The sequence below is a fragment of the Scomber scombrus genome, chromosome 11 (assembly GCF_963691925.1).
Source record: "Scomber scombrus chromosome 11, fScoSco1.1, whole genome shotgun sequence".
NCBI lineage: Eukaryota > Metazoa > Chordata > Actinopteri > Scombriformes > Scombridae > Scomber > Scomber scombrus.
Window position 1 is genome coordinate 24200157 of NC_084980.1, and position 24151 is coordinate 24224307.

General features: G+C 35.5%; 1 protein-coding gene and 5 non-coding genes across 7 annotated transcripts in view; 5 read left to right on the top strand and 1 right to left on the bottom strand.

Annotated features, from left to right (window-relative positions):
* The window catches only part of LOC133990016 (ATP-dependent 6-phosphofructokinase, platelet type-like), a 52318-nt gene extending 37856 nt beyond the window's left edge, over positions 1 to 14462 (bottom strand). For both annotated transcript variants that reach the window (XM_062428190.1, XM_062428191.1), the window contains exons 1-7: positions 14318 to 14462; positions 5689 to 5762; positions 3961 to 4038; positions 2950 to 3139; positions 2612 to 2777; positions 2097 to 2141; positions 1710 to 1818 (exon numbers count right to left, since the gene is read on the bottom strand). In XM_062428190.1, coding sequence (XP_062284174.1) covers positions 1710 to 1818; positions 2097 to 2141; positions 2612 to 2777; positions 2950 to 3139; positions 3961 to 4038; positions 5689 to 5762; positions 14318 to 14426 — 771 coding nt within the window. In that variant the 5' untranslated portion in view covers positions 14427 to 14462. The remainder of the gene's footprint in view (positions 1 to 1709; positions 1819 to 2096; positions 2142 to 2611; positions 2778 to 2949; positions 3140 to 3960; positions 4039 to 5688; positions 5763 to 14317) is intronic.
* trnar-ucu (transfer RNA arginine (anticodon UCU)) lies at positions 50 to 141 on the top strand. The gene is given in 2 exon segments: positions 50 to 86; positions 106 to 141. It is a non-coding gene; the product is annotated as a tRNA-Arg (tRNA).
* trnar-ucu (transfer RNA arginine (anticodon UCU)) lies at positions 722 to 813 on the top strand. Its single transcript is given in 2 exon segments — positions 722 to 758; positions 778 to 813. It is a non-coding gene; the product is annotated as a tRNA-Arg (tRNA).
* On the top strand, positions 943 to 1034 carry trnar-ucu (transfer RNA arginine (anticodon UCU)). Its single transcript is given in 2 exon segments — positions 943 to 979; positions 999 to 1034. It is a non-coding gene; the product is annotated as a tRNA-Arg (tRNA).
* On the top strand, positions 6106 to 6197 carry trnar-ucu (transfer RNA arginine (anticodon UCU)). The gene is given in 2 exon segments: positions 6106 to 6142; positions 6162 to 6197. It is a non-coding gene; the product is annotated as a tRNA-Arg (tRNA).
* trnar-ucu (transfer RNA arginine (anticodon UCU)) lies at positions 6343 to 6434 on the top strand. The gene is given in 2 exon segments: positions 6343 to 6379; positions 6399 to 6434. It is a non-coding gene; the product is annotated as a tRNA-Arg (tRNA).
* Positions 14463 to 24151: the final 9689 nt, after the last annotated feature.

Here is a 24151-nt window from a genome sequence, read left to right on the forward strand (position 1 = left end):
GTGTTTATAGTCAAGTTGCCTATGTTTTACAGAACATAATCATACAACAGGCTCTGTGGCGCAATGGATAGCGCGTTGGACTTCTAGTCAAGTATTCGAGATGCAATTCAAAGGTTGTGGGTTCGAGTCCCACCAGAGTCGATATTTAGGAGGGTTTATCTTGAATAGTGCATTGCAGGTCTCGTCTCACACTTCAGGTGTAACACCGGGAACACACTGAAAAGCGGCATGCGGCGAGTTGCCATGCATTCTCTACGTCGTAGAAGTGCGGCCGCCATGAGTTTACATAGAGATTGCATGGCAATCCGCCGCTCTTCGGTGTGATCCCGGCGTAATTCAAAGATCATGTATTTGAGTCCCACCAAAGTTGATGTTGTTCAGAGTGCTTTCTCATAAAAATAAAAAATAAACGATCTTTGCGAGAGCCAATTACAAAGAAGCTGCAGGTGCTTCAATTTCCTACTTGAAATTTGGGTTAGAAAGTTGCCTATGTTTTGCAGCATAAGTCGTTGCACTTCTAGTCAAGCACTTGAGACGTGATCCAAAGGTTGTGAGTTCGAGTCCCACCAGAGTCGATGTTTACTAAGATTTGTATTGTTAAAAACACAAATCTGTGTGAGTCTTTCTTAAGTTGTTGGGGCTTCAGTTTAAAACATTAAATTGAATCACTGGTGTTAATAGTCAAGTTGCCTATCTTTTAAGGCATATAACCTATGCAACAGGCTCTGTGGCGCAATGGATAGCGCGTTGGACTTCTAGTCAAGCACTCGAGATGCCATTCAAAGGTTGTGGGTTCGAGTCCCACCAGAGTCGACGTATTGTATTGTTCAAACCACAAATCTGTGTGAGTCTTTTTTACAAAGCCGTTTCTTAAGTTGTTGGTGCTCAAGCTTGTGTTTATATTCAAGTTGCCTATGTTTTACAGAACATAATCATACAACAGGCTCTGTGGCGCAATGGATAGCGCGTTGGACTTCTAGTCAAGCACTCGAGATGCAATTCAAAGGTTGTGGGTTCGAGTCCCACCAGAGTCGATATTTAGGAGGGTTTATCTTGAATAGTGCATTGCAGATCTCGTCTCACACTTCAGGTGTAACACCGGGAACACACTGAAAAGCGGCATACGGCGAGTTGCCAGGAATTCTCTACGTCGTAGAAGTGCGGCCGCCATGAGTTTACATAGAGATTGCATGGCAACTCGCCGCTCTTCGGTGTGATTCCGGCATAATTCTAAAGATCGTGTATTTGAGTCCCACCAAAGTTGATGTTGTTCAGAGTGCTTTCTCATAAAAAGAAAAAAAAACGATCTTTGCGAGAGCCAATTACAAAGAAGCTGCAGGTGCTTCAATTTCCTACTTGAAATTTGGGTTAGAAAGTTGCCTATGTTTTGCAGCATAAGTCGTTGCACTTCTAGTCAAGCAGTTGTGGGTTAGAGTCCCACCAGAGTCGTTAAACCATTAAGGCTGTGTCTTTATCAAAGGGAAGCTTCGGATGCTTCAAGACAAGTTATGTGTGATTGTTTATTACAAGCAAGCTCTTTGTTGTGCTCACTTTAATGATAATGAACATTAATTGATGGTGCATTCCAGTTTCAGGAAAAGTTAAATAGAACAACTCACTGATCTTTTGTTACATAAATGTTATGCATATATATTATATCAAACAGACCCTTAAGAGTGAGTGTTAAAGTACTGTGTGGTGTGCGTTACCTCAGATAGTTTCTGACACATGCTGTCCTCCCAGCCATCTTCAGGAGGCATCTCAGGGATAAACACCCAGTCTGCTCCACATGCCAGAGCACTGACCAAAGCCAGGTATCTGCCCAAACACATACATGCATATACTTTAAACACATGTATATTATTTATATTTATTCGCAAGAGCCTAGTACAAAGAAGCTGCAGGTGCTTCAATTTTAAAATAGATGTTTGAAATGGTTTTGACTGGTATTATTTTTACAAGCATAGTTTGTTTGGCTATTGAAACACCACTGAGTATGTGAATAGCACATTTAATTTTAAGCTCATACACATTTTGTTATAGCTGTAGGTGTATTGTGTTTATATCTCACGATAAACTCAAAGTGAAGTTCTTACCCACAGTGCCGGCCCATCACCTCCAGCACAAATGTCCTCTGGTGGCTGGAAATAGAAAAAAAAAGAAAAGAAGGAAACAAGAGAAAGCACTTATCAGTAAAACCCAGCAGACTGAGCTGTTGAAACAAGTCAGTGCATGAGAAATTCACCAAAATACAACCATATCTAAAGGGTTAGAGACCCTGGTACCACCAGATAGATGTACCTGTAACGTTATCTTATCTTAACATATCTAATCTGTTTTCCTGTTATTAAATCTTTGTCAAATTGTCTTTAACTACTTTTTTCTTACATCTCATAAAAAAATACCTTGTAACATGTTTTTCAAGTCTTGTTTTTCTACATTCTGTCTTCTCAAGTCATAATTTTCTCATATTTCTGTCACACTCTGTCTTGTTGTGTCCTAACACAATTTTCTTGTAGCGTTACGACTTTTGTTTTTTCACGCCTTGATTTTTTCTTGTTATATCTTGCTTTGTACATCTCATTTCTTGTAATCGCAGCTTTGCATTCACCTCTGAGCGGTGGTCATGATGGCGTCAACCACTTCGATGATGCGGTGCAGGGCCGAGTCGGTGCCGATGGTCATGTCGGTGCCGCAGAAATCGTTGTCGATGGAGCCGACCATGCCGACAATGTGGAGCACAGAGTTACTGCGGACTGCCTCCTCATTAATCAGACCTGGAGAACAAAAGAGAGAGGGGAAGATTTTCTGCGTTGGAATTAAAAAGAAGAGGCAACAGCAAACAATCTACATCATTGTGAAGTATAATTAACTTGTTATCAAGCTCTTTAAACCAAAACAGTGTTACAGTATGTTAAATCAAATGAAAGCCGTGTAGTAAACCATCACCTTGCTGCAGAAGCTCATCCAACAGGCCGCTCCACTCCTCTCTGAAGAGGTTGGCGCCGGTCAAGCTGCCGTCTCCACCAATCACACACAGGTTGGTGATGCCCCTCTGAACCAGGTTGTGTGCAGCCTTCAAACGGCCCTCGTGGGTGCGAAACTCTTTACAGCGGGCGCTGCCAATGACTGTCCCACCCTGCGGCAAACAAAAACGACTTTTAACAACAAAATCCTTCCTAATTTCTTGAGCTACTATCATACTTTAATCTCTTATTCATGGCAATGTCATGGCAATTATGTTGCATTCATTTTTTTAGGGCAATAAGCCTCTTAACATTACTGGTTATTTATAATGTCACTGATCTACAAGATTAAACATTTTCCACTGTTTCACTGAACAAAATCCACTTTCTAAAAGAGTATCTCAAATGTAAAAACATGAAAACAATGAAACACTAATAATAACCGACAGTATAAAAGGTCTAATTCAATCACAGACTCGATTTGGCTCACATCTAAAAGCTTTGTTGCTGAGTCACTCGCATTGATCATCACTCTTGCCACTTATTTCCACAACACAGCAGATATTCCACTGCGCTGGCACCACCACTGCCACTGCTGAGCTCCTCTGTCACAAAGCATTTACAAAAATGGGCATCCCACGGTGCTAAACTGTCCTGTAATGATCACTTCATTGACACAGAATTAAGTCTAGTCACACTGAATGAACTGTAAAGTAATTTTACACTAATAAAAATTTAATTATTTGGCTAAGGAACATGCCAAGTGTGGCTCATTGATGTTTTATTTAAAATAACTAGGTCTACAGCACAGAGTAACAAGATAAATGAGGCTTAGGATACACATAAAATACTTTGAAGTAAATCAATACAGTGTTGGTTTGGTTTTGCACATGCAATTGTTTTGACAATACAATAAAAATACAGAAGATCGACACACATATCATTTAATTGTGCAGCAGCAGAAACAGTAACAGCAACAGAAAGCTCTGCTCACCACTTGCAGCATGCTGGATACGCTTTCCCACGTCGCCTCCTTGATGTTGTCTCCACCATCCACCATCCCCTGGTAGCCCTGAGAGGAGAAACACACATGGCAGAAGTTCAATGGGTCATTCATGACATTTATAAAAAATCCAAATATTACTTTAGAGTGATACTTAGCAGAAGAAAGCTGAAAATAGCTTCATTTATAAAGTTACAGTCAGTGGTTTATTGCTTTTTTTTTCTTCATAAAAGACAATCAACTATCACGATCACTGTCAGTTAATATTTGTTGCAGGGATTCAGATGAAGCTCAGAAAAATGTATTATTTAATTTAACTCAATTCCTCGATGCCTATGAGATCATGATTTTTATTTGAATAAATATGAAGTCAAAAACTAAACAAAAATATGTATCCGTAATGACATGTCTGGTAAAATTAGACCTTGAACAGTTAATGTATTAGTTTCTGGCTTGTTTAATCTCTCTTTTTTTAAACCTAGTTTTATTCTCACTTTTATTAAACTTTATCACTTTAATTTCATTTTTTCTTTTGTTTTGTCTTTTTAATCTATTTTAACCTAGTTTTTTTAGCTCTTAAATTTTAATAATTTTGTTTTCCTTTATTCTCTCTTATTTGTATCTATTTATTTATATATTTTACTTTATATAATTAAAAATATATATTTGTATCATTATTTTCAATATCAATCTTGTCAAATTTTTTTCTTTTTCTTTTTCTTTGTATTTTGTTCTTTGTTTTTGTACTTTTTGTCTTATTATCAGCTTGTCAATCAACTATGAAGCACTTTGAACTACATTAACCTGTATGAAAGCGGCTTTATAAATAAAGTTTGATTGATAAATTGATTGATTGACTCTGGGAAAAGTGGGACAAACAATAAAAACAAAACCCTTGGAAAAACTAATGTATCTTTCACAATTTAACCAAATCACATACATTTAGTCTATTCTATATGATCTCTTTTTGATAACTAAGATAATATTTTTTCACTTCTATTCACTGAGCCTTCCCTCAAGTTATCCTCTTTATGGCTTTTATAGTTGGAGTGTGTGTATGTTAATCCCAACCATCACCTGGAGCCCTGAACAAAACAAAAACATCACGGCACTCAGCTGTCATTACTCCATGTTTGTGTGTTCGTTCGAGGCTCATTGGGATGACCGTGCAGTCAGTGAAGGATGAAGGCTGCCTCTGGTAATCCAATTATATCAGCCAGACCAGATCGTCTCTATCGCCTCCGTCACTGCCATCATCGACATTATGTCCATTCAAACTGCACATATAGTCTCAGATGCTCAATATCCAATATCTCATCTCAGATATATAGGAAAGAGGGATTCATTGTTTTAATTTAATAACTATCTTTGCAAACCTGTACACAAAAGCACACATTTTATAAGCTTTTCATGCATATTGTATGTTTAAATGCATTAAAGTTATTTGAATTTAATCTTAAAGGTTGATTTAAAACAGTTTTTAATGCCTTTCATTTGGATTATTTTTTAGACTTTTTATTATTTTGCAAGAATTTATGAGTCTGCTACTAAATAGAGTTTAGTGTTTGGTCTGTGAGTGCTGCTGGCTCGCTCAAAGACATTCATAACATTATAAGAAAGAGCCGTCAGAACTAGTTTAGCTCACTGTCCAGAGTGTGGCAGCGACTGCAGACTCTCCTGAGGCTACGACTGGAGTCTGAGTCATGACTCACGTCTCACCTCGTGGATGAAGTAGACCTTCGCTCCCACGTAGATGCCCATTCGGACGACCGCCCGGACCGCTGCATTCATACCTGGAAAAAAGAGGGGAGGAGGGTTAGTGGTTGTCGTGGAAACAAGCAATCGTTTAAGCGTTCTCATGTCCGCAATCTATCTCAGTAAGCGTTCTCAAGTCCATCGTGATGTGTTGCAAACAAGTGGAAACCTGAAGAATGTAACACCACTAAACAATGCAGTAATAGATTAGAGGAGGAATAGAAAATTACTAAATAACTGTTCTGAAAATGAATTAATCATTTTTAGTCATTTCTTAAGAAACAAATACAAAAACATTGTCTGGTTCCAGCCTCAAAAATGAATAAAATACAAATTAATATCTTATTGTTTCTTTCAGGGCTCCCGCTAACCTATGCAACAGGCTCTGTGGCACAACGGATAGCGCGTTGGACTTCTAGTCAAGCACTTGAGATGTGATTCAAAGGTTGTGGGTTCGAGTCCCACCAGAGTCGACATTTAGCAGGTTGTGTCTTGTTAAAAACATATATACGTGTGAGTGTCCTTTAAATGCTGGTGGTTCCTTCCCTTACTTTAAATGTGATCAGTTGTGTGCATGAACCAGTTGCCTATGTTTCACAGCATATAACCCAAGCAGTCGGCTCTGTGGCGCAACGGATAGCGCATTGGACTTCTAGTCAAGCACTTGAGATGTGATTCAAAGGTTGTGGGTTCGAGTCCCACCAGAGTCGTTAAACCATTAAGGTGTGTGATGGCTGTGTCTTTATCAAAGGGAAGCTGCTGATGCTTCAAGATAAGGTTTGAGTCCCACCACAGTGATACTGAATGGAGGGCATCTTGTTAAAAATAAAGTTATGTGTGATTGTTTATTACAAGGAAGCTCTTTGTTGTGCTCATTTTAATGATAATGAACATGATTGATGGTGCATTCCAGTTTCCAGGAAAAGTTCAATAGAACAACTCACTGATCTTTTGTTACATACATGTTATGCATGCTATTCTATCTTTTTTATTACTTTCTTGATTAATCAGTTGTTTGTTTGGCCCATAAAATATCAGAAAATGGTGATCAGTGTTTCCCAAAACCCAAGTTGACGTTTTTAAATATCTTCTTTTGTCTTCGATGAACAGTACACAACCCAAAGATTTTCAGTTTCTGTGACAGCAAGACTAAAGAAAAGAGAAAATATTCATATTTGAGAAGCTTGAATCTGAAAATGTGTGTATTATTTACTTTAAAAAATGACTCAAAGTGATTAATCTACTATCAAAATAGTTGGTGATTAAGTTAATAGTTTGGCAACTAATCAATTAAACTGATGCATCATTGCAGCTCTGGTTTCTTTAGTCTTCTGTGACAGTAAACTGAACATCTTTGGGTTGTCATCTCAGGCTTTGGGAAAGAGTGATGGACACTTACACACTAATCAATGAACCGAGAAAATGAATTAGTAATAATTAATTAGTAATACAAAATAATTGTTAATTACAGTCTTAGTCAGTTTGAGCAGGAAGCATGACGTAATTTCACTGCTCTTTTGAGGATTTTGACCTTTAAGACAACGTGAGGAGAATGTTTTACACAATGGCACAAATAACTCTGATATCTGTGTGCATCTAACTGTGCTATCTAAGCAAATCAAGTGCATTTCCTACACATCAGTAAAATATAAATAGCAAATAAAGAAAAGGCTGTTCAATTCAGAATAATGAAAACAAGCTCACATCATTGTTTTTATGGCACGCTTCACCATCAGTACATGACACAGATGGTTCAGCTAATATAAACATAAAAAACAGTGTTCCTGCTTCCATTCAACTCTCAATGTAGCACCATTTAATAAAAACTAACCGACAGAGAGAGATATACACAAATAAGGAACATTACCACATAAACAGAAGCCAGACAGTCTGGCAGACGACAGGAGAGGTAGAAAGGTCGAAATAGAGAGAGAGAGAGGGAGAGAGAGAGAGAGAGAGAGAGAGAGAGAGAGAGAGAGAGAGAGAGAGAGGGGAGGAGAGAAGAGCAGGAATCCCCTTGAGGTTCTTGGGTTTGTCTGTCGGTGCACTTAGTGAAATTAGAAAAAAAGATTGTCAAATCTCAAATCTCTGCGGTGAACAAACTGAACAGGTTCACATTAGGAGACAAAGATGGAAACCATCACTTAATATTAGATGCACAGCGGACTGATAGAGGCTCCGTCCTGCTGCTGTCTTGTTCACATTTTGCTAAAGTGCATCGAGAAATGAGAAATGGGAGCTATGATATATGAATTAGAAATCACAGCAACAAAAAAAACTGGCTGCTAATAACAACTATAATCAGTTCATCTCTGGATTTAGTTTTTCAATTAGTGATAAATTAAGTCTATAAATGATCAAAGAAATCATGAAAAATACATTTTACAGAGCCAAATATTATAAAATGTTGATGTTCTTTAAAACTTTAATTAATTTTATACACATTTGCAGGTATTAAAAGGTTAATTTTAGACAATTTACAGAAAGGGTGGTGCTATTTGGTACAAATTAGAGGGGGAAAAAGGAGGAAAAAAAGTACTTTAAGTGGTTCAGTTGCTTTTTTTTAAGAAGCCATGCTACTAAGCTAATAAATTGTTTGACCCTAAACACTACACACTGAAGATTTATTCATTTTTCTTTCTGTTAAAGAATCGTTCAGGATCTAATTCATTAAGAGTTGTTTCAGAATTAAGAAAAACATGTTAATGTAAATGTACCAACTAAACAAAGTCCCATTTTTTAAACATGATTAGATGACACTGTCTGTACAATGTCCTAAAAAATGAACAGTCATATAACTGCAAATTATCAGGAAATGGTTAAAACAATTTGTTTTTACAGGAGAGTAGCGCCAACTCTCCAATCCCATCCCCCGCCTCTCAGACAATAATATCGTTTATCGCGATTATTTCTGGGACAATATATTGTCCAATAAAAGTAGTTATTGTGATGTCAGTATTGTTAAAGATTCACCTTGTAGAAACTTAAAAATTGAGATATTTAGAGCACACATCAAAACGAATGTATTTCATCTTTAATTTTGGTCAGTTTTAATGTAGTGTGTTCACATATAAGTGGGAACTTTTGATTATATCCTAGTTTCAGCACATTCAGAATAACAACAACCAGGTTATAGGAGACAGTGTGAGGAAGAAATGATCCCTTTGATTATCCTAAATTGTAAAAAAAACATCTCCGTCCATATGAATTATCCCAATTTCCTACAACCACACACATTTCAACTGTATACAATTATATAACTGGAAAAAATGTGCAGTGAAGCAGCGAACACAGCGCAGCACGCACACGCTGCCCATCACTGCCAACACGACTCTCTCTCTCTCTCTTTTTCCCTCTCTCTCTGTCGCCAGATTTCCTCCCACGCCACAACCTGTTAACAACCCGTCCCATTCATCGACCCTCATCTGAAGAATGTGTAACGGTTGTGACTTTTTCTTTGATGACAATATTATACTCTGAGTGCTCCAGTCAAGAAATTCAACAATGAGGATTTGACCAACTTTAGGTTTTTTTTTTTTTACCACATAAAAAGCTGAAAACTAAAAAGTCTGTATGTTTTCTTAATGAGGATAATCATAATTCATGTCTGGTTTTACTATCACATTTTTCCTTGTTTTATTATTTTATGTTCTTCTTATCTTTGCTTTCCTTTAAATACCCCAAACCTCACATTCCTGGTTTAACTCAGTTCTTTTATTTTATAGTGAATTTACTTTATTATTTATTTATTTATTATATTTTATTAATCTTTTATTATATTTGGATATCTTTATTCTACCTCTGGTGCTTCCCCCTTGTAGCTTCATGAGAATTATGTTCGCATTTTCTCAATTCCTGGTTTTGAACAAATGAGGTCTATAGAGGTCTGTACATCAAATTTAGGGTCAATGAGAACAAAATATCCATGTTTTATGTTGTCATGGCCTCAAAGAGGTAGGAAAAGCAAAGAAATGTTGTTTTAAATAGCACTTTCATGGGGTGGCCTACAAAGGGTTAAAGCATATTGTATTCCACTCTATATAAAAAAGCCCAATTACAGCAAAGCAACAGCTGCTTAAGCTTCCCAGATGAACAAGCACTAGTCACATGTTTGTTTTTAACAATGTCCCCACCTTGTATGCTGTGTTAAGGAAGCTAATGTAGAGATTCACGGTTTGGTTAAATTAATTAAAAAATGAAGTCATGAAAATTGTTTTTGAAAGTATTGGAACGCATGTCTGTATATGTTTTAACTCTGTATACTGTCCTATCCTTGTATTGTCTTGTGTTTTATTTAAAGTTTCAATGTGGAGCTTTCTGTCTTTTTTTAAACAGATTCTATTAAGATTTTTTAACACATTATAAAACAAAACAAGGATAGTTTTCTGTCTTTACTCAGAATCAGAAACACAATAACTGAATTGAATCAATCAGTCAGAGAAATGTGAGAGTAACACAATGAAGCTGCTACCAAATGGAGATTTTCCACCTAAAACTGTCAGTCTAGAGAATAAAACCTCTTTTTTCTGGAGGGATTAAATGGGGATTATGTGATCCAGGTATTACATTTCAATCTTATTTAGTTTAGTTTTGGGTATATCCTGCACTCTGTTACTTCAGAAAATTAAAGAAATCACACATTTCCATGAATACTGAGCTCAGTGACGTAGTTAACGACACTGTAACGCAGGATAGATGCACAGACTGAGGGGATAGGAGGGGCTTCTTTCACCATTGAGGATATACACTGTAAGCACATCTGGATGTGGATGCTAACACCAGCTGATGTTGCTAAGCTAGTGTTGCTAAGAGACCGAGAAAGAAAGTGCTAGATTTAATCATGTTAACAAAAAGCAATAAATAGTAACGAGGTGAGATGATGGATAACGGAGATAATACAGCGATGCATCTCATATCTTACCTCATGTATATGTGTGTGTGTTAGAGTGTGTATGTCTGTCATACGCTACTTTACGGGACACATTTCAGACTAAAGACCGGTTAATTTGGAACAGTTTGTCCAATTGGGGGCGAAAGCAGTGTCCCGAATTGGCAAACGTGTAATTTTTGGGTCAGTGAGTATGGGTTAGGGTTAGGGTAGGTTTCCAGGAAATGAATGTAAGTCTATGCAGAGTCCTCTAAGGTGATCTAAGTGTGTTTGTGTGTGTGTGTGTGTGTGTGTGTGTGTGTGTGTGTGTGTGTGTGTGTGTGTGTGTGTGTGTGTGTGTGTGTGTGTCTCATGTTCCAGCTGAGCTCCTGCAATAATTCACAAATCATGAAACATTATTTCCCCTGGAGCCCGCTGCAGTGACTAAACACATCAGGCTGATATGCTTAGTCATCTGTGCTCTCTCTCTCCTTCCTAACCTCCACAACTCACAGTTTGTTTTTTTAAAGTGTGTAACTTCACAACGCTTTCTTCATTTAACCTGATATATTTGACTCAAGGCTTTAAAATGAGATTGTCAAAAACACTGTGACCTTTGACCCTAATGTGAAAGTGTCTCTTACATAAGTTTGTTGTTCTCGTTATTAATTTGTATGTTTTTGTATTTAATTGACTCTATATTATTTTTCCTTTTTATTCTAACATCAAATGCTATTTTTTTTTTTTAATTAACCCTTTCTGCATGAATTATGATAACTTCAGTCAGGAATTTTTAACTAATTTGTTTTATTTTTTATTTCTCTTTAGGCATTAAAATTATTATTATTTTTTTATTATTCTTTATGATAGCATTTCCTGAGTTTCCTAAGTTCCTATTTTTAATGAGTTCCTGTTTTAAATGAGTTCCTATGTTAAATGATTTCTCTTTTTTTGATTGTTTGTTCTGAATATGTAAAGCACTTTGTGTTACATCGCCATGTATAAAAAGTGCTATGCAAATAAAGTCTGATTGATTGATAGATTAAAACACATTTGAAGGGGATTTTTCATCAAATCACATTACATTACGTTATAATAACAGAACTTGGGAAGAAAGATGTAAAATACTGTATTTTAGGGCTGCTGCTAACAATTATTTCTGTTATAGATTAATCTTTCATTTATTTGAGCAATTAATCGACTCATTTTTTGTCTTAAAATGCCAGAAAATGATAATAACTAGACAGTCATTCATGAGAAAAATAAAGGAAAATGATTTATTTAGTGGCATCTCAGGAGCACATGAGGAAACCTGACCCCAAACAAGCAGCCAGTAGGTATGAATGTAAAAAGAGGGCAGTGGTAATGCATGTCTGACTCGACCGCTTCAAGGTGTAGCCTTAATTTAATCTCAGATGCTGCCAGGAGTAAAAAAACGCATCCATCGTTACTCCAAAAGGCACAAATGAGCCGTAATGTCAGACACGGGAGCCGACGTGATGTGATGCTGTATACTGCAGTGAGACTCAGGGGAATACGTATCACTGCACATCAGTAGCAGCCTATAGAAAGACTGTGTTATGTAACAGCCTGTAAGCTAACAATAGCTATTGTAAATCTTCCTATGGCACATGTGTGAAGGTAGAAAAAGGTCATAAATGCAGAGTAATATACAGTAATTAAGACTGTATGTGAACAGCATGTGACAGAAGCATTATATGACCTTTTAAATAGCTCCTATAAGTGACACAAAAATAGCATAAAATCAGTATCTGAGCCCAGAGGACACATTATACATCTCCATGGAGACAGGCCATGTGTGTTTTTCATTATATTAATATACTATAATCTAAATGTGTGTGTTTTTTATGGATTACATTCCTTTCCATTGCATCAACTACCACATCACTGCATACACGCTGCTCCTCACGTAGGCGACTCAGCCCTAGAGCAGCAGGATCGGTGAAGTTAGTGACATACACACACGCGCGCACTGGAAGTGAGGAACGCGCCTTTCAAATTTAAAGCACAGGCAGAAGAAAAAGCTTTACGTGAGGTTTTACTGCGAGAGTCTGGAAAGGAAGTGTCGTCTTGTTTGCTGCGCAGCTTGATTTGGGATCCTCCTCACATCCTCCCCGTGATGCAAGACGTTGTGTGAGTAAAAGGAAGTAAAGCTGATGACTGTTACTGTGCTCAGTTTCAGAAGTTTTTTGATTGTATTCAAACAGATTATGAATTTTAGGATGCTGGCTTTAACTAAGGGACTAAGTCTACACTATGAGGGCACACATAAGCAGCCATATAAGTAAGTAAGACAGACATAATCCATAATATAGAGTAGAGCTGGGTGATATATTAATATTATATTGATATTGTGATATAAGACTAGATATCATCTTAAGATTTTAGATATCATATTGTGTAAAGTTGATGTAATTTTCTGAACATACATATAATTCTGTTCTTGCTGCTTTATTATATGATTTTACCCACTTATTCATTTTATTTACATTACTGATGATTATTAATAAAAAAAATATGTGCATAAGTTTTGCATAAATTGTGTATATTTTGTGAAAGCACCAATAGTCATCCGTACAATATTGTCACAAATTCAATATATCAAAATATTGGATCTAGAATCTCGGCCCAACCCTAATATTGATCTACAACTGAGTCCCTGCATACTGATTTAACTCAACCACTGTGTACTAAAGATATTATAGCAATGATTCAATGAGGTTGTTTATTAAATTATGCACAATTGAAAGTCTTTGTATGCACACACACACACATATATATATATATATATGCTAACAACCCTGGGTCCCCTATGCAGGAAACACACACACACACACCATACTGTCTGCAGTGCTGCAGGATGCATGTTAAAGAAAGAAGCACCTTATATATAAAGGGAGGTGTCTTCTGAATGATAGTGCACTTGTTGATATTGGAGCAGCTTTCCTTATCATCCAAAAGCACCTAATAAAATAGTTTTAATGTTTATTTAGCAGGGCTGGTTTATTACTATTAGTGCATACAGTTGTATCTCTGTTGTCAGATCTGTAGCATCCATCCATGTAAAATGTGTGACAGGCGTGTGAATGGGAGCCTCAGTGTTGCGTAACCTCCATATTAAAAACCCCTACAATGAATTATAAGCTGGAGTCTGAAAAAGATAAAGGAGAAAATATGAAGAAAAATGGAAAATAAACTTAACTTTTTGTCTTTATTCTGCAGAAACTCGCTTCGCTTTAAAAACAGCACGTTAATTAAATTGCTCTAAAGGAGCGTGACTGTCAATACTGCGCCTGCACATCCATTATCGGACAACTCATTTACTAGCTCTAGCTTTTCTATACATCTTTACATTTTAAATCTAATTGTTAGACGACTGACATCAACTCGACATTGTAGCAGTGTAATTTATACAGCATCTTCCTTTAGCAGCAGCAGAGGAGGGAAATGTCTCGTAATTGAACAAGCTTAACGTAACGCACAGTGATTTAAATTAACGTCGAGGGGTAAAAAACAAACACGCATTTAAAGCTATACTTCAGCTAAAAAAGGCAATGACAGTAAACACGAGTTGGATATTACTTAAGTTAATGTTTCTGTTGTGTATTAGCACCACTTTGCAGGTGATATTTGCGCATATTTTTTTATTTTTTGTAGCCTAAGCCCCACTGTCCGATAATGGAACTCCCAGTCTTGAGTCATTACCTTGGGCATCTCCTCCGCTGGTCAGCACCGCGATGGACTTTCCTTCTCCGGACAGATTCTCGAAAAACTTCCGAGTGTCCTGCCTCTTTGGTGGGGCAGCTCCAGCCATCTCTGTCCTCCAGTGGTGTGTGTGTCACCTGTGTGTAAGTGTCAGTGTGTGAGTGTGTGTGGAAAGGGGATAAAGATGGGCTTTATTTCTGCAGCAGGTCGCAGCCACACTGACGGTATCTGGAGCTGGAGAGGCGCTGTAGTTACGCTACGGGACTGCAGCAGTGGTGACCGCCCTCCATCCTCCAACATACACACCCACCTGAGCAAAGATCGTAGATTTAGCAAGAGGACACACTCCAATGAGGATGCACAATGTGAGACTGCATGGGAGAGACAGCAAGCACCCCTACATTTGCTCTCAGCACCTTTAAAATGGGGATAAGACAAACATTTATGCTGCAGGTTCAAATGGTTTTATCTCAACAGGTTTAATGTATTTTGGATAGTACTCTCATTAATTTTGTCTTTCCCTCAGGGTTCATTAACTATCTGTAGAAATATGTGATTGTTTATTCTCTATTATTATTATAGTAGACCGCTCAACTATGTATTAATATTTCTTGTTTTAATTTATGTTATTCAGTGAAATTAGTATTTTAGAAGGGGGTTTGAACACTTACAGGGCATTGCATGTCAACTTCTCATTAGGAGCTGAGCCCCCCTAAAGGTCTGATCCTAGAATTGCAGCAGTAGGTGATTTAAAGTGTTTTACAGCTCCATGCACTGCCCCGATAAAAACTTTTAGTGTAGTCATGATTTTATTCTGTGCAAGCTGTTTTGTGGTTAGAATACCTACTTCAATTTATTTAAAGTGCACATCACCCAGAGAGTCTCTGTACACTTCACAAGTCATAAAAAATGACAAAAGAAAAAATAGAAGCATGCAATATTACATGTAAAAGTACACATACATACAAATGCACTCACAAATACACAGGTAGTAATATTAATATTGCAGAGATTTAGGTTAGTAATTTTAAAACTGAGATCATTTTACCAAACAGGATCTATTAAGATGTATAAAAATACTGTACTTGGAACAATATCGTGTGTCTGATATAGCTTTTCCACAAAAAAGTATAATTATATTGTTAAAAACCATAACATTGCATCTACTTCTTCACTCTCAAATATATTTAATTTCAGAAGTTTGACTGCTGGACATAAGATGTCTCCTAGTTCACTTTAAAGTCTATTATCTGTGTTTCTACACTGAAGTTTCCACATCACATTTGTGTAAATTGAATATTGGACCAAAATTGCCTTCCAAATGTCACAAATCATCTTTTCTTTTTAAGGCTCGCCCCTTTAAAATTGGATTTTAATGGGGGGGGGGGGGGGGGGGGGGGGGGGGGGGGGGGAACAGAGCAAAGTCTGCACAGTGAAGCTGAACATGAAGAGAAACATAATTTTGAGTGGAGGGACACTCTAAAGAATACAGAAAACGAAATTAGCTGTGTAAAAGAAAATACATATCTATGATAAAAGTCACCAATGTGCTTCTTATATGAACTGTGGTTGTAACAGTTTAACCAAAACTGCTAAATCAAAGTTAATAACTCTTTATATTGAGCTATATTTTGTCATTTTTCTAACTAGCTCATATTGTTCAGTGCCCAGAAAAAGCAGCAGAGTGAGACATCTTCACTTTTCCCTCAGGGATTGAACATGGAGACAGCTGAATCCTCCAATCAGCGCACAGATCACGTAGTGTGGAAATAAATCCTGACCAATCAGGACCGAGCCTATGGTTGTTCAGGCAGGTAGTAATAATAATAATAATAATAATAATAATAATAATAATAATAATAATAATAATAATAATAATAATAATAATAATACACAAGTTTCTGTAGTGAGAGCTTTAAATGCAAATATGTTCATAAAGCAACACAAAGATATTTAAGTTTCAAATGAAATTGTGTCATTTCTGCAACACAATTAAATACAGGCACAAAAATATCAGATAGTCCTTAAAATATTTCTATAGTGACTTATAGAATCTGTTTTTTAAATCTCCATTTTATAGATCATACTTTCTTATAAAAAGTTTTCATATTTAGTGCTTAATACAGTATTTTTTTTAACTATATAAGCTAAAAGAATTCATGACCTTTTATGAAGTTCACAACCTTAAGCAATTGTTTGCATGCTGCAAGCTTAATATCAATCTTTTCAAGCATTGTATGATATTACAGCACTTCTATTTCTCAACATTATATGCATGACAAAAAAACGTTTATTTAAGAGAACACTGGAGCAGTTTTCATATCTGTGCTGGCAGACAGTGACGTTGCATTGTGATTAGATTGTAAAAGGCCATGCAGAGGGCAGCGGGTGCAGGTTCAAGTCTCTCTCTTCTCCTCTAGAAACAGAGAAGAGTTTTAGTGAGACAAAGTGTCTTAAATGTGGCCTTTGTTTCATATGTGGTGAATCCTTCTGACTGGAAACATTGTGCTACTCCTCACTTCCCTAAATCTGAAAAAAGGGACTTTTTCAACACCACATGAATCTGGGTGTGTCGTTAAAAAACAGCCACTTGGCCAAATGCTTTATTATTTTACATAGGCTACAATAAAAGGGAAAAAAATGGTACAACTGTGGCATATTGGGTGTGAATTTAAAGTGATATAGTGTCAATAAAGCCTGTGTCACATCGTCATAAAGTGTCAATTTCTGTTGTTAAACTTTGAAGTTATTAAAATTGAAGTGGATGCAAGAACAAGGGTGATGTGGTCTCGTTTCTTCTTCTCTTCTTTTTTAATAACAGCAGTGGTAAGTGGGAGATTGTAGCTTGAGAGATGCCTAAATAGAGGGAGTTATAGTTCATCTTCTTTATATGTCAAAGGATGAGAGGAAATGCCTAATTTTGGAGATGGTTCTGAGATAGAAGAAGCTTCACCTGTTTGTTGAAATTTAGATCACTGATTTTTAGTACGTTGAACTTTCATGGGAGACATATTTTTAAAAAAGAAAAGAAAAGAAAGGTCAGAATGAGTGCAGTAGAGTCTGAGATAATCCTGACTGTTAGTTCATATGAATTGGCAAAGCTTCAAAACCCACACTTCCCATAATGCCTTGTAACTGCCCCACCTCTCTCCAAATCTGCAATAATCCTGCATTTATACATACATTGTGTATAGGGTATTTTTTAGGATCCCCATTATCCTGCATTATTCTCCTGTCTGGCACCCAATTTTTGATTTAAGAGTATCTTTTTTACATTGCCTTCACTACAACTTTTAGTCTGTCTGATGTTGACGGGTTGGGTATTCCAAGCAGAAGTAATGTAGCTTAGTTTGTTGTAATTCCTTCACTAAAATCCCCCTTAAGGATGATCAATATATATGATAATACATTCATATTTCGGGAATATTTAGAAGGGAAGTGATGGAAAGTGTTCATATGTGTGTTTATCTTAAATTGCTGGAAAATGTCGCCTCCTGCTGCTGAAAAGAGAGAATTACACATAGACCGAACACTGCTCAGTCTCTGTAGAGAGCATTTTACCACATTACAATGATGAGAAACTACTTTATTAAAAGGATAGTACTCTTTTTATTCTCTTTTGTGGGCCGGCACGGACAAACGGGTCTGTTGTCCCGGGCCCAGGGTAGGGGGGGGGAGGCAGAACTGGGCCCACATTAAATTATGGAATAATTTTTCAAAATAGGCCTATCTGTGGAAAAGATGTGTAATATTTGAGTTACATAAAAGCTTTTAATTGTTTTCTTCCTAATCGCTCTTGAAATAGTGGTCAAGAACCACCCCACCCCCAACACAAAAAAGGTTTGGCCACTGATCAAAATTTGATGTTGTCATTTGAAGTTCAGTATGCTAAAAATGTCCGGTCAGCCCAAGTCCGGTGCTCAGAAAAGTAAAGAAAAGATAAGAGGAAAATAGAGGCCTTAGAGATTTTCTAAACAAATATTTTTAAAAAAGGTGGTGACGGTGAAGCTGGAACTAGTAAAGTAAACGTAGAGCACGGTAAGAAACAGCGCAGCCACCGTTTACCGGCAGCCTTGTAACGTAACCTAACAGGTCAGCTCTAATGTTAACGTCCATTAGCTTGTATAAAAGCCTGACACACAACACGTTATCTTTGACAGAAACAGTTGAGTTTGGTAGCTCCGTCAGAGAGGAGAGAGATCCAGCTACAGTCAGGTGACCGAGAGAGTGATGCGGGAGAGCTGCCCCGCGCAGAGAGTCTGAGCAGGATGGATCAGAGACTGATCAGACATTTAATTTCAGCAACTTAGGTAAAGTTAGAAAGAGATTGGCAGATTCGAACTTCAGCGATCAATAGCTCACAAACGAAACATTGTTAAAACATAAAAAAATGTCTCTTTCCTATCGTAGTAAGGTAGACTATTGACTACAAACTCATTTTCGCCAAAACGAGTCGTCCTCCAGGCTGCAGGAAATATATTGCTCTCTATGCACTGCGGGCTGAGAGGCGAGCGCTTAGGGACCGTTTACAAATTGCAGTACCAAAGCAAAAAATATTCAATATCTCCACTTTTATTCACTGTAGTCTCACCAAATTCACTCCACACATCAACGGTCACCCGATAATCGCACTACAACAGTTATTTCATAAAAAGTATTTTTGCATATTTTTGGGGAATTTTATTGTGAAAAATCTTCAATATCGTCAATATTATACACTGTATACTCACCAAAATCATGTTACACAACAATGGTCACCTGATAATCATACTACAACAGTGATTTCAGGGGGAAAAAAAGTTTTCATATTTTTGGGGAATTTTATTTTTGAAAAATCGTCAATAGCGTTAATATTATACACTGTAGGATGACCAAAACCATGATACACAACAAGGGTCACCTGATAATCATACTACAACAGTTACTTCAGGAAAAAAAAATTGCATATTTTTGGGGAATTTTATTTTGAAATATCGTCAATAGTGTTAATTATTTACACTGTAGGATGACCAACATTATGATACACAACAATGGTCACCTGATAATCATACTACAACAGTCATTTCAGAAAAAAAGATCTTTTTGCATATTTTAGGGGAATTGTATTGTGAAAAATCGTCAATAGCGTTAATGTTATACACTGTATACTCACCAAAATCATGCTACACAACAATGGTCACCTGATAATCATACTACAACAGTTACTTCAGGAAAAAAAAATTGCATATTTTTGGGGAATTTTATTTTGAAATATCGTCAATAGTGTTAATTATTTACACTGTAGGATGACCAACATTATGATACACAACAATGGTCACCTGATAATCATACTACAACAGTCATTTCAGAAAAAAAGATCTTTTTGCATATTTTAGGGGAATTGTATTGTGAAAATCGTCAATAGCGTTAATATTATACACTGTATACTCACCAAAATCATGATACACAACAATGGTCACCTGGTAATCATACTACAACAGTTATTTCAGGAAAAAAAAAAATTGCATATTTTTGGGGAATTTTATTTTGAAAAATCGTCAATAGCGTTAATATTATACACTGTATACTCACCAAAATAATGATACACAACAAGGGTCACCTGATAATCATACTACAACAGTGATTTCAGGGGGGAAAAAAGTTTGTATATTTTTGGGGAATTTTATTTTGAAATATTGTCAATAGCGTTAATATTATACATTGTAGGATGACCAAAATTATGATACACAACAAGGGTCACCTGATAATCATACTACAACAGTCATTTCAGAAAAAAAACTTTTTGCATATTTTTGGGGAATTTTATTGTGAAAAATCGTCAATAGCGTTAATATTATACACTGTATACTCACCAAAATCATGCTACACAACAATGGTCACCTGATAATCATACTACAATAGTTATTTCAGGAAAAAAAAAAATCCATATTTTTGGGGAATTTTATTTTGAAATATCGTCAATAGCGTTAATATTATACACTGTAGGATGACCAAAATCATGCTTCACAACAATGGTCACCTGATAGTCATACTACAACAGTCATTTCATAAAAAAAATAAATCTTTTTGCATATTTTTGGGGAATTTTATTGTGAAATATCGTCAATAGCGTTAATATTATACACTGTAGGATGACCAAAATCATGATACACAACAACGGTCACCTGATAATCATACTACAATAGTCATTTCAGAAAAAAAACTTTTTGTATATTTTTGGGGAATTTTGTTGTGAAAAATCGTCAATAGCGTTAATATTTTACACTGTATACTCACCAAAATCATGCTACACAACAATGGTCACCTGATAATCATACTACAACAGTCATCTCATAAAAAAAATAAATCTTTTTTCATATTTTTGGGAAATATTATTGTGAAAAATCGTCAACAGCGTTAATGTTATACACTGTATACTCACCAAAATCATGTTACACAACAAGGGTCACCTGAAAATCATACTACAACAGTCATTTTAGAAAAAAAAGATCTTTTTGCATATTTTTGGGGAATTTTATTTTGAAAAATCGTCAATAGCGTTAATATTATACACTGTAGGATGACCAAAATCATGATACACAACAATGGTCACCTGATAATCATACTACAACAGTTATTTCAGGAAAAAAAATAAATCTTTTTTCATATTTTTGGGGAATATTATTGTGAAAAATCGTCAATAGCGTTAATATTATACACTGTATACTCACCAAAATTATGATACACAAAAAGGGGCACCTGATAATCATACTACAACAGTCATTTCAGAAAAAAAACTTTTTGCATATTTTTGGGGAATTTTATTGTGAAAAGTCGTCAATAGCGTTAATATTTTACACTGTATACTCACCAAAATCATGCTACACAACAATGGTCACCTGATAATCATACTACAACAGTCATTTCAGAAAAAAAATAAATCTTTTTTCATATTTTTGGGGAATATTATAGTGAAAAATCGTCAATAGCGTTAATATTATACACTGTATACTCACCAAAATCATGCTACACAACAATGGTCACCTGATAATCATACTACAACAGTGATTTCAGGGGAAAAAAACAGTTTGCATATTTTTGGGGAATTTTATTGTGAAGAATCGTCAATAGCGTTAATATTATACACTGTATACTCACCAAAATCATGTTACACAACAATGGTCACCTGATAATCATACTACAACAGTGATTTCAGGGGGAAAAAAAGTTTGCATATTTTTGGGGAATTTTATTGTGAAAAATCGTCAATAGCGTTAATATTATACACTGTATACTCACCAAAATAATGATACACAACAAGGGTCACCTGATAATCATACTACAACAGTGATTTCAGGGGGGAAAAAAGTTTGTATATTTTTGGGGAATTTTATTTTGAAATATTGTCAATAGCGTTAATATTATACATTGTAGGATGACCAAAATTATGATACACAACAAGGGTCACCTGATAATCATACTACAACAGTCATTTCAGAAAAAAAACTTTTTGTATATTTTTGGGGAATTTTGTTGTGAAAAATCGTCAATAGCGTTAATATTTTACACTGTATACTCACCAAAATCATGCTACACAACAATGGTCACCTGATAATCATACTACAACAGTCATCTCATAAAAAAAAAAAATCTTTTTTCATATTTTTGGGAAATATTATTGTGAAAAATCGTCAACAGCGTTAATATTATACACTGTATACTCACCAAAATCATGTTACACAACAAGGGTCACCTGAAAATCATACTACAACAGTCATTTTAGAAAAAAAAGATCTTTTTGCATATTTTTGGGGAATTTTATTTTGAAAAATCGTCAATAGCGTTAATATTATACACTGTAGGATGACCAAAATCATGATACACAACAATGGTCACCTGATAATCATACTACAACAGTTATTTCAGGAAAAAAAATAAATCTTTTTTCATATTTTTGGGGAATATTATTGTGAAAAATCGTCAATAGCGTTAATATTATACACTGTATACTCACCAAAATTATGATACACAAAAAGGGGCACCTGATAATCATACTACAACAGTCATTTCAGAAAAAAAACTTTTTGCATATTTTTGGGGAATTTTATTGTGAAAAGTCGTCAATAGCGTTAATATTTTACACTGTATACTCACCAAAATCATGCTACACAACAATGGTCACCTGATAATCATACTACAACAGTCATTTCAGAAAAAAAATAAATCTTTTTTCATATTTTTGGGGAATATTATAGTGAAAAATCGTCAATAGCGTTAATATTATACACTGTATACTCACCAAAATCATGCTACACAACAATGGTCACCTGATAATCATACTACAACAGTGATTTCAGGGGAAAAAAACAGTTTGCATATTTTTGGGGAATTTTATTGTGAAGAATCGTCAATAGCGTTAATATTATACACTGTATACTCACCAAAATCATGCTACACAACAATGGTCACCTGATAATCATACTACAACAGTGATTTCAGGGGGAAAAAAAGTTTGCATATTTTTGGGGAATTTTATTGTGAAAAATCGTCAATAGCGTTAATATTATGCACTGTAGGATGACCAAAATCATGATACACAACAATGGTCACCAGATAATCATACTACAACAGTCATTTCAGAAAAAAAAACTTTTTGCATTTTTTTGGGGAATTTTATTGTGAAAAGTCGTCAATAGCGTTAATATTTTACACTGTATACTCACCAAAATCATGCTACACAACAATGGTCACCTGATAATCATACTACAACAGTGATTTCAGGGGAAATAAACAGTTTGCATATTTTTGGGGAATTTTATTGTGAAGAATCGTCAATAGCGTTAATATTATACACTATATACTCACCAAAATCATGATACACAACAAGGGTCACCTGATAATCATACTACAACAGTCATTTTAGAAAAAAAAGATCTTTTTGCATATTTTTGGGGAATTTTGTTTTGAAAAATCGTCAATAGCGTTAATATTATACACTGTAGGATGACCAAAATCATGATACACAACAATGGTCACCTGATAATCATACTACAACAGTCATTTCAGGAAAAAAATAAATCTTTTTTCATATTTTTGGGAATATTATTGTGAAAAATTGTCAATAGCGTTAATATTATACACTGTATACTCACCAAAATCATGCTACACAACAAGGGTCACCTGATAATCATACTACAACAGTCATTTCATTAAAAAAATAAATCTTTTTTCATATTTTTGGGGAATATTATAGTGAAAAATCGTCAATAGCGTTAATATTATACACTGTATACTCACCAAAATCATGCTACACAACAATGGTCACCTGATAATCATACTACAACAGTGATTTCAGGGGAAATAAACAGTTTGCATATTTTTGGGGAATTTTATTGTGAAGAATCGTCAATAGCGTTAATATTATACACTATATACTCACCAAAATCATGATACACAACAAGGGTCACCTGATAATCATACTACAACAGTCATTTTAGAAAAAAAAGATCTTTTTGCATATTTTTGGGGAATTTTATTTTGAAAAATCGTCAATAGCGTTAATATTATACACTGTAGGATGACCAAAATCATGATACACAACAATGGTCACCTGATAATCATACTACAACAGTCATTTCAGGAAAAAAATAAATCTTTTTTCATATTTTTGGGAATATTATTGTGAAAAATTGTCAATAGCGTTAATATTATACACTGTATACTCACCAAAATCATGCTACACAACAAGGGTCACCTGATAATCATACTACAACAGTGATTTCAGGGGGAAAAAAAGTTTGTATATTTTTGGGGAATTTTATTTTGAAATATTGTCAATAGCATTAATATTATACA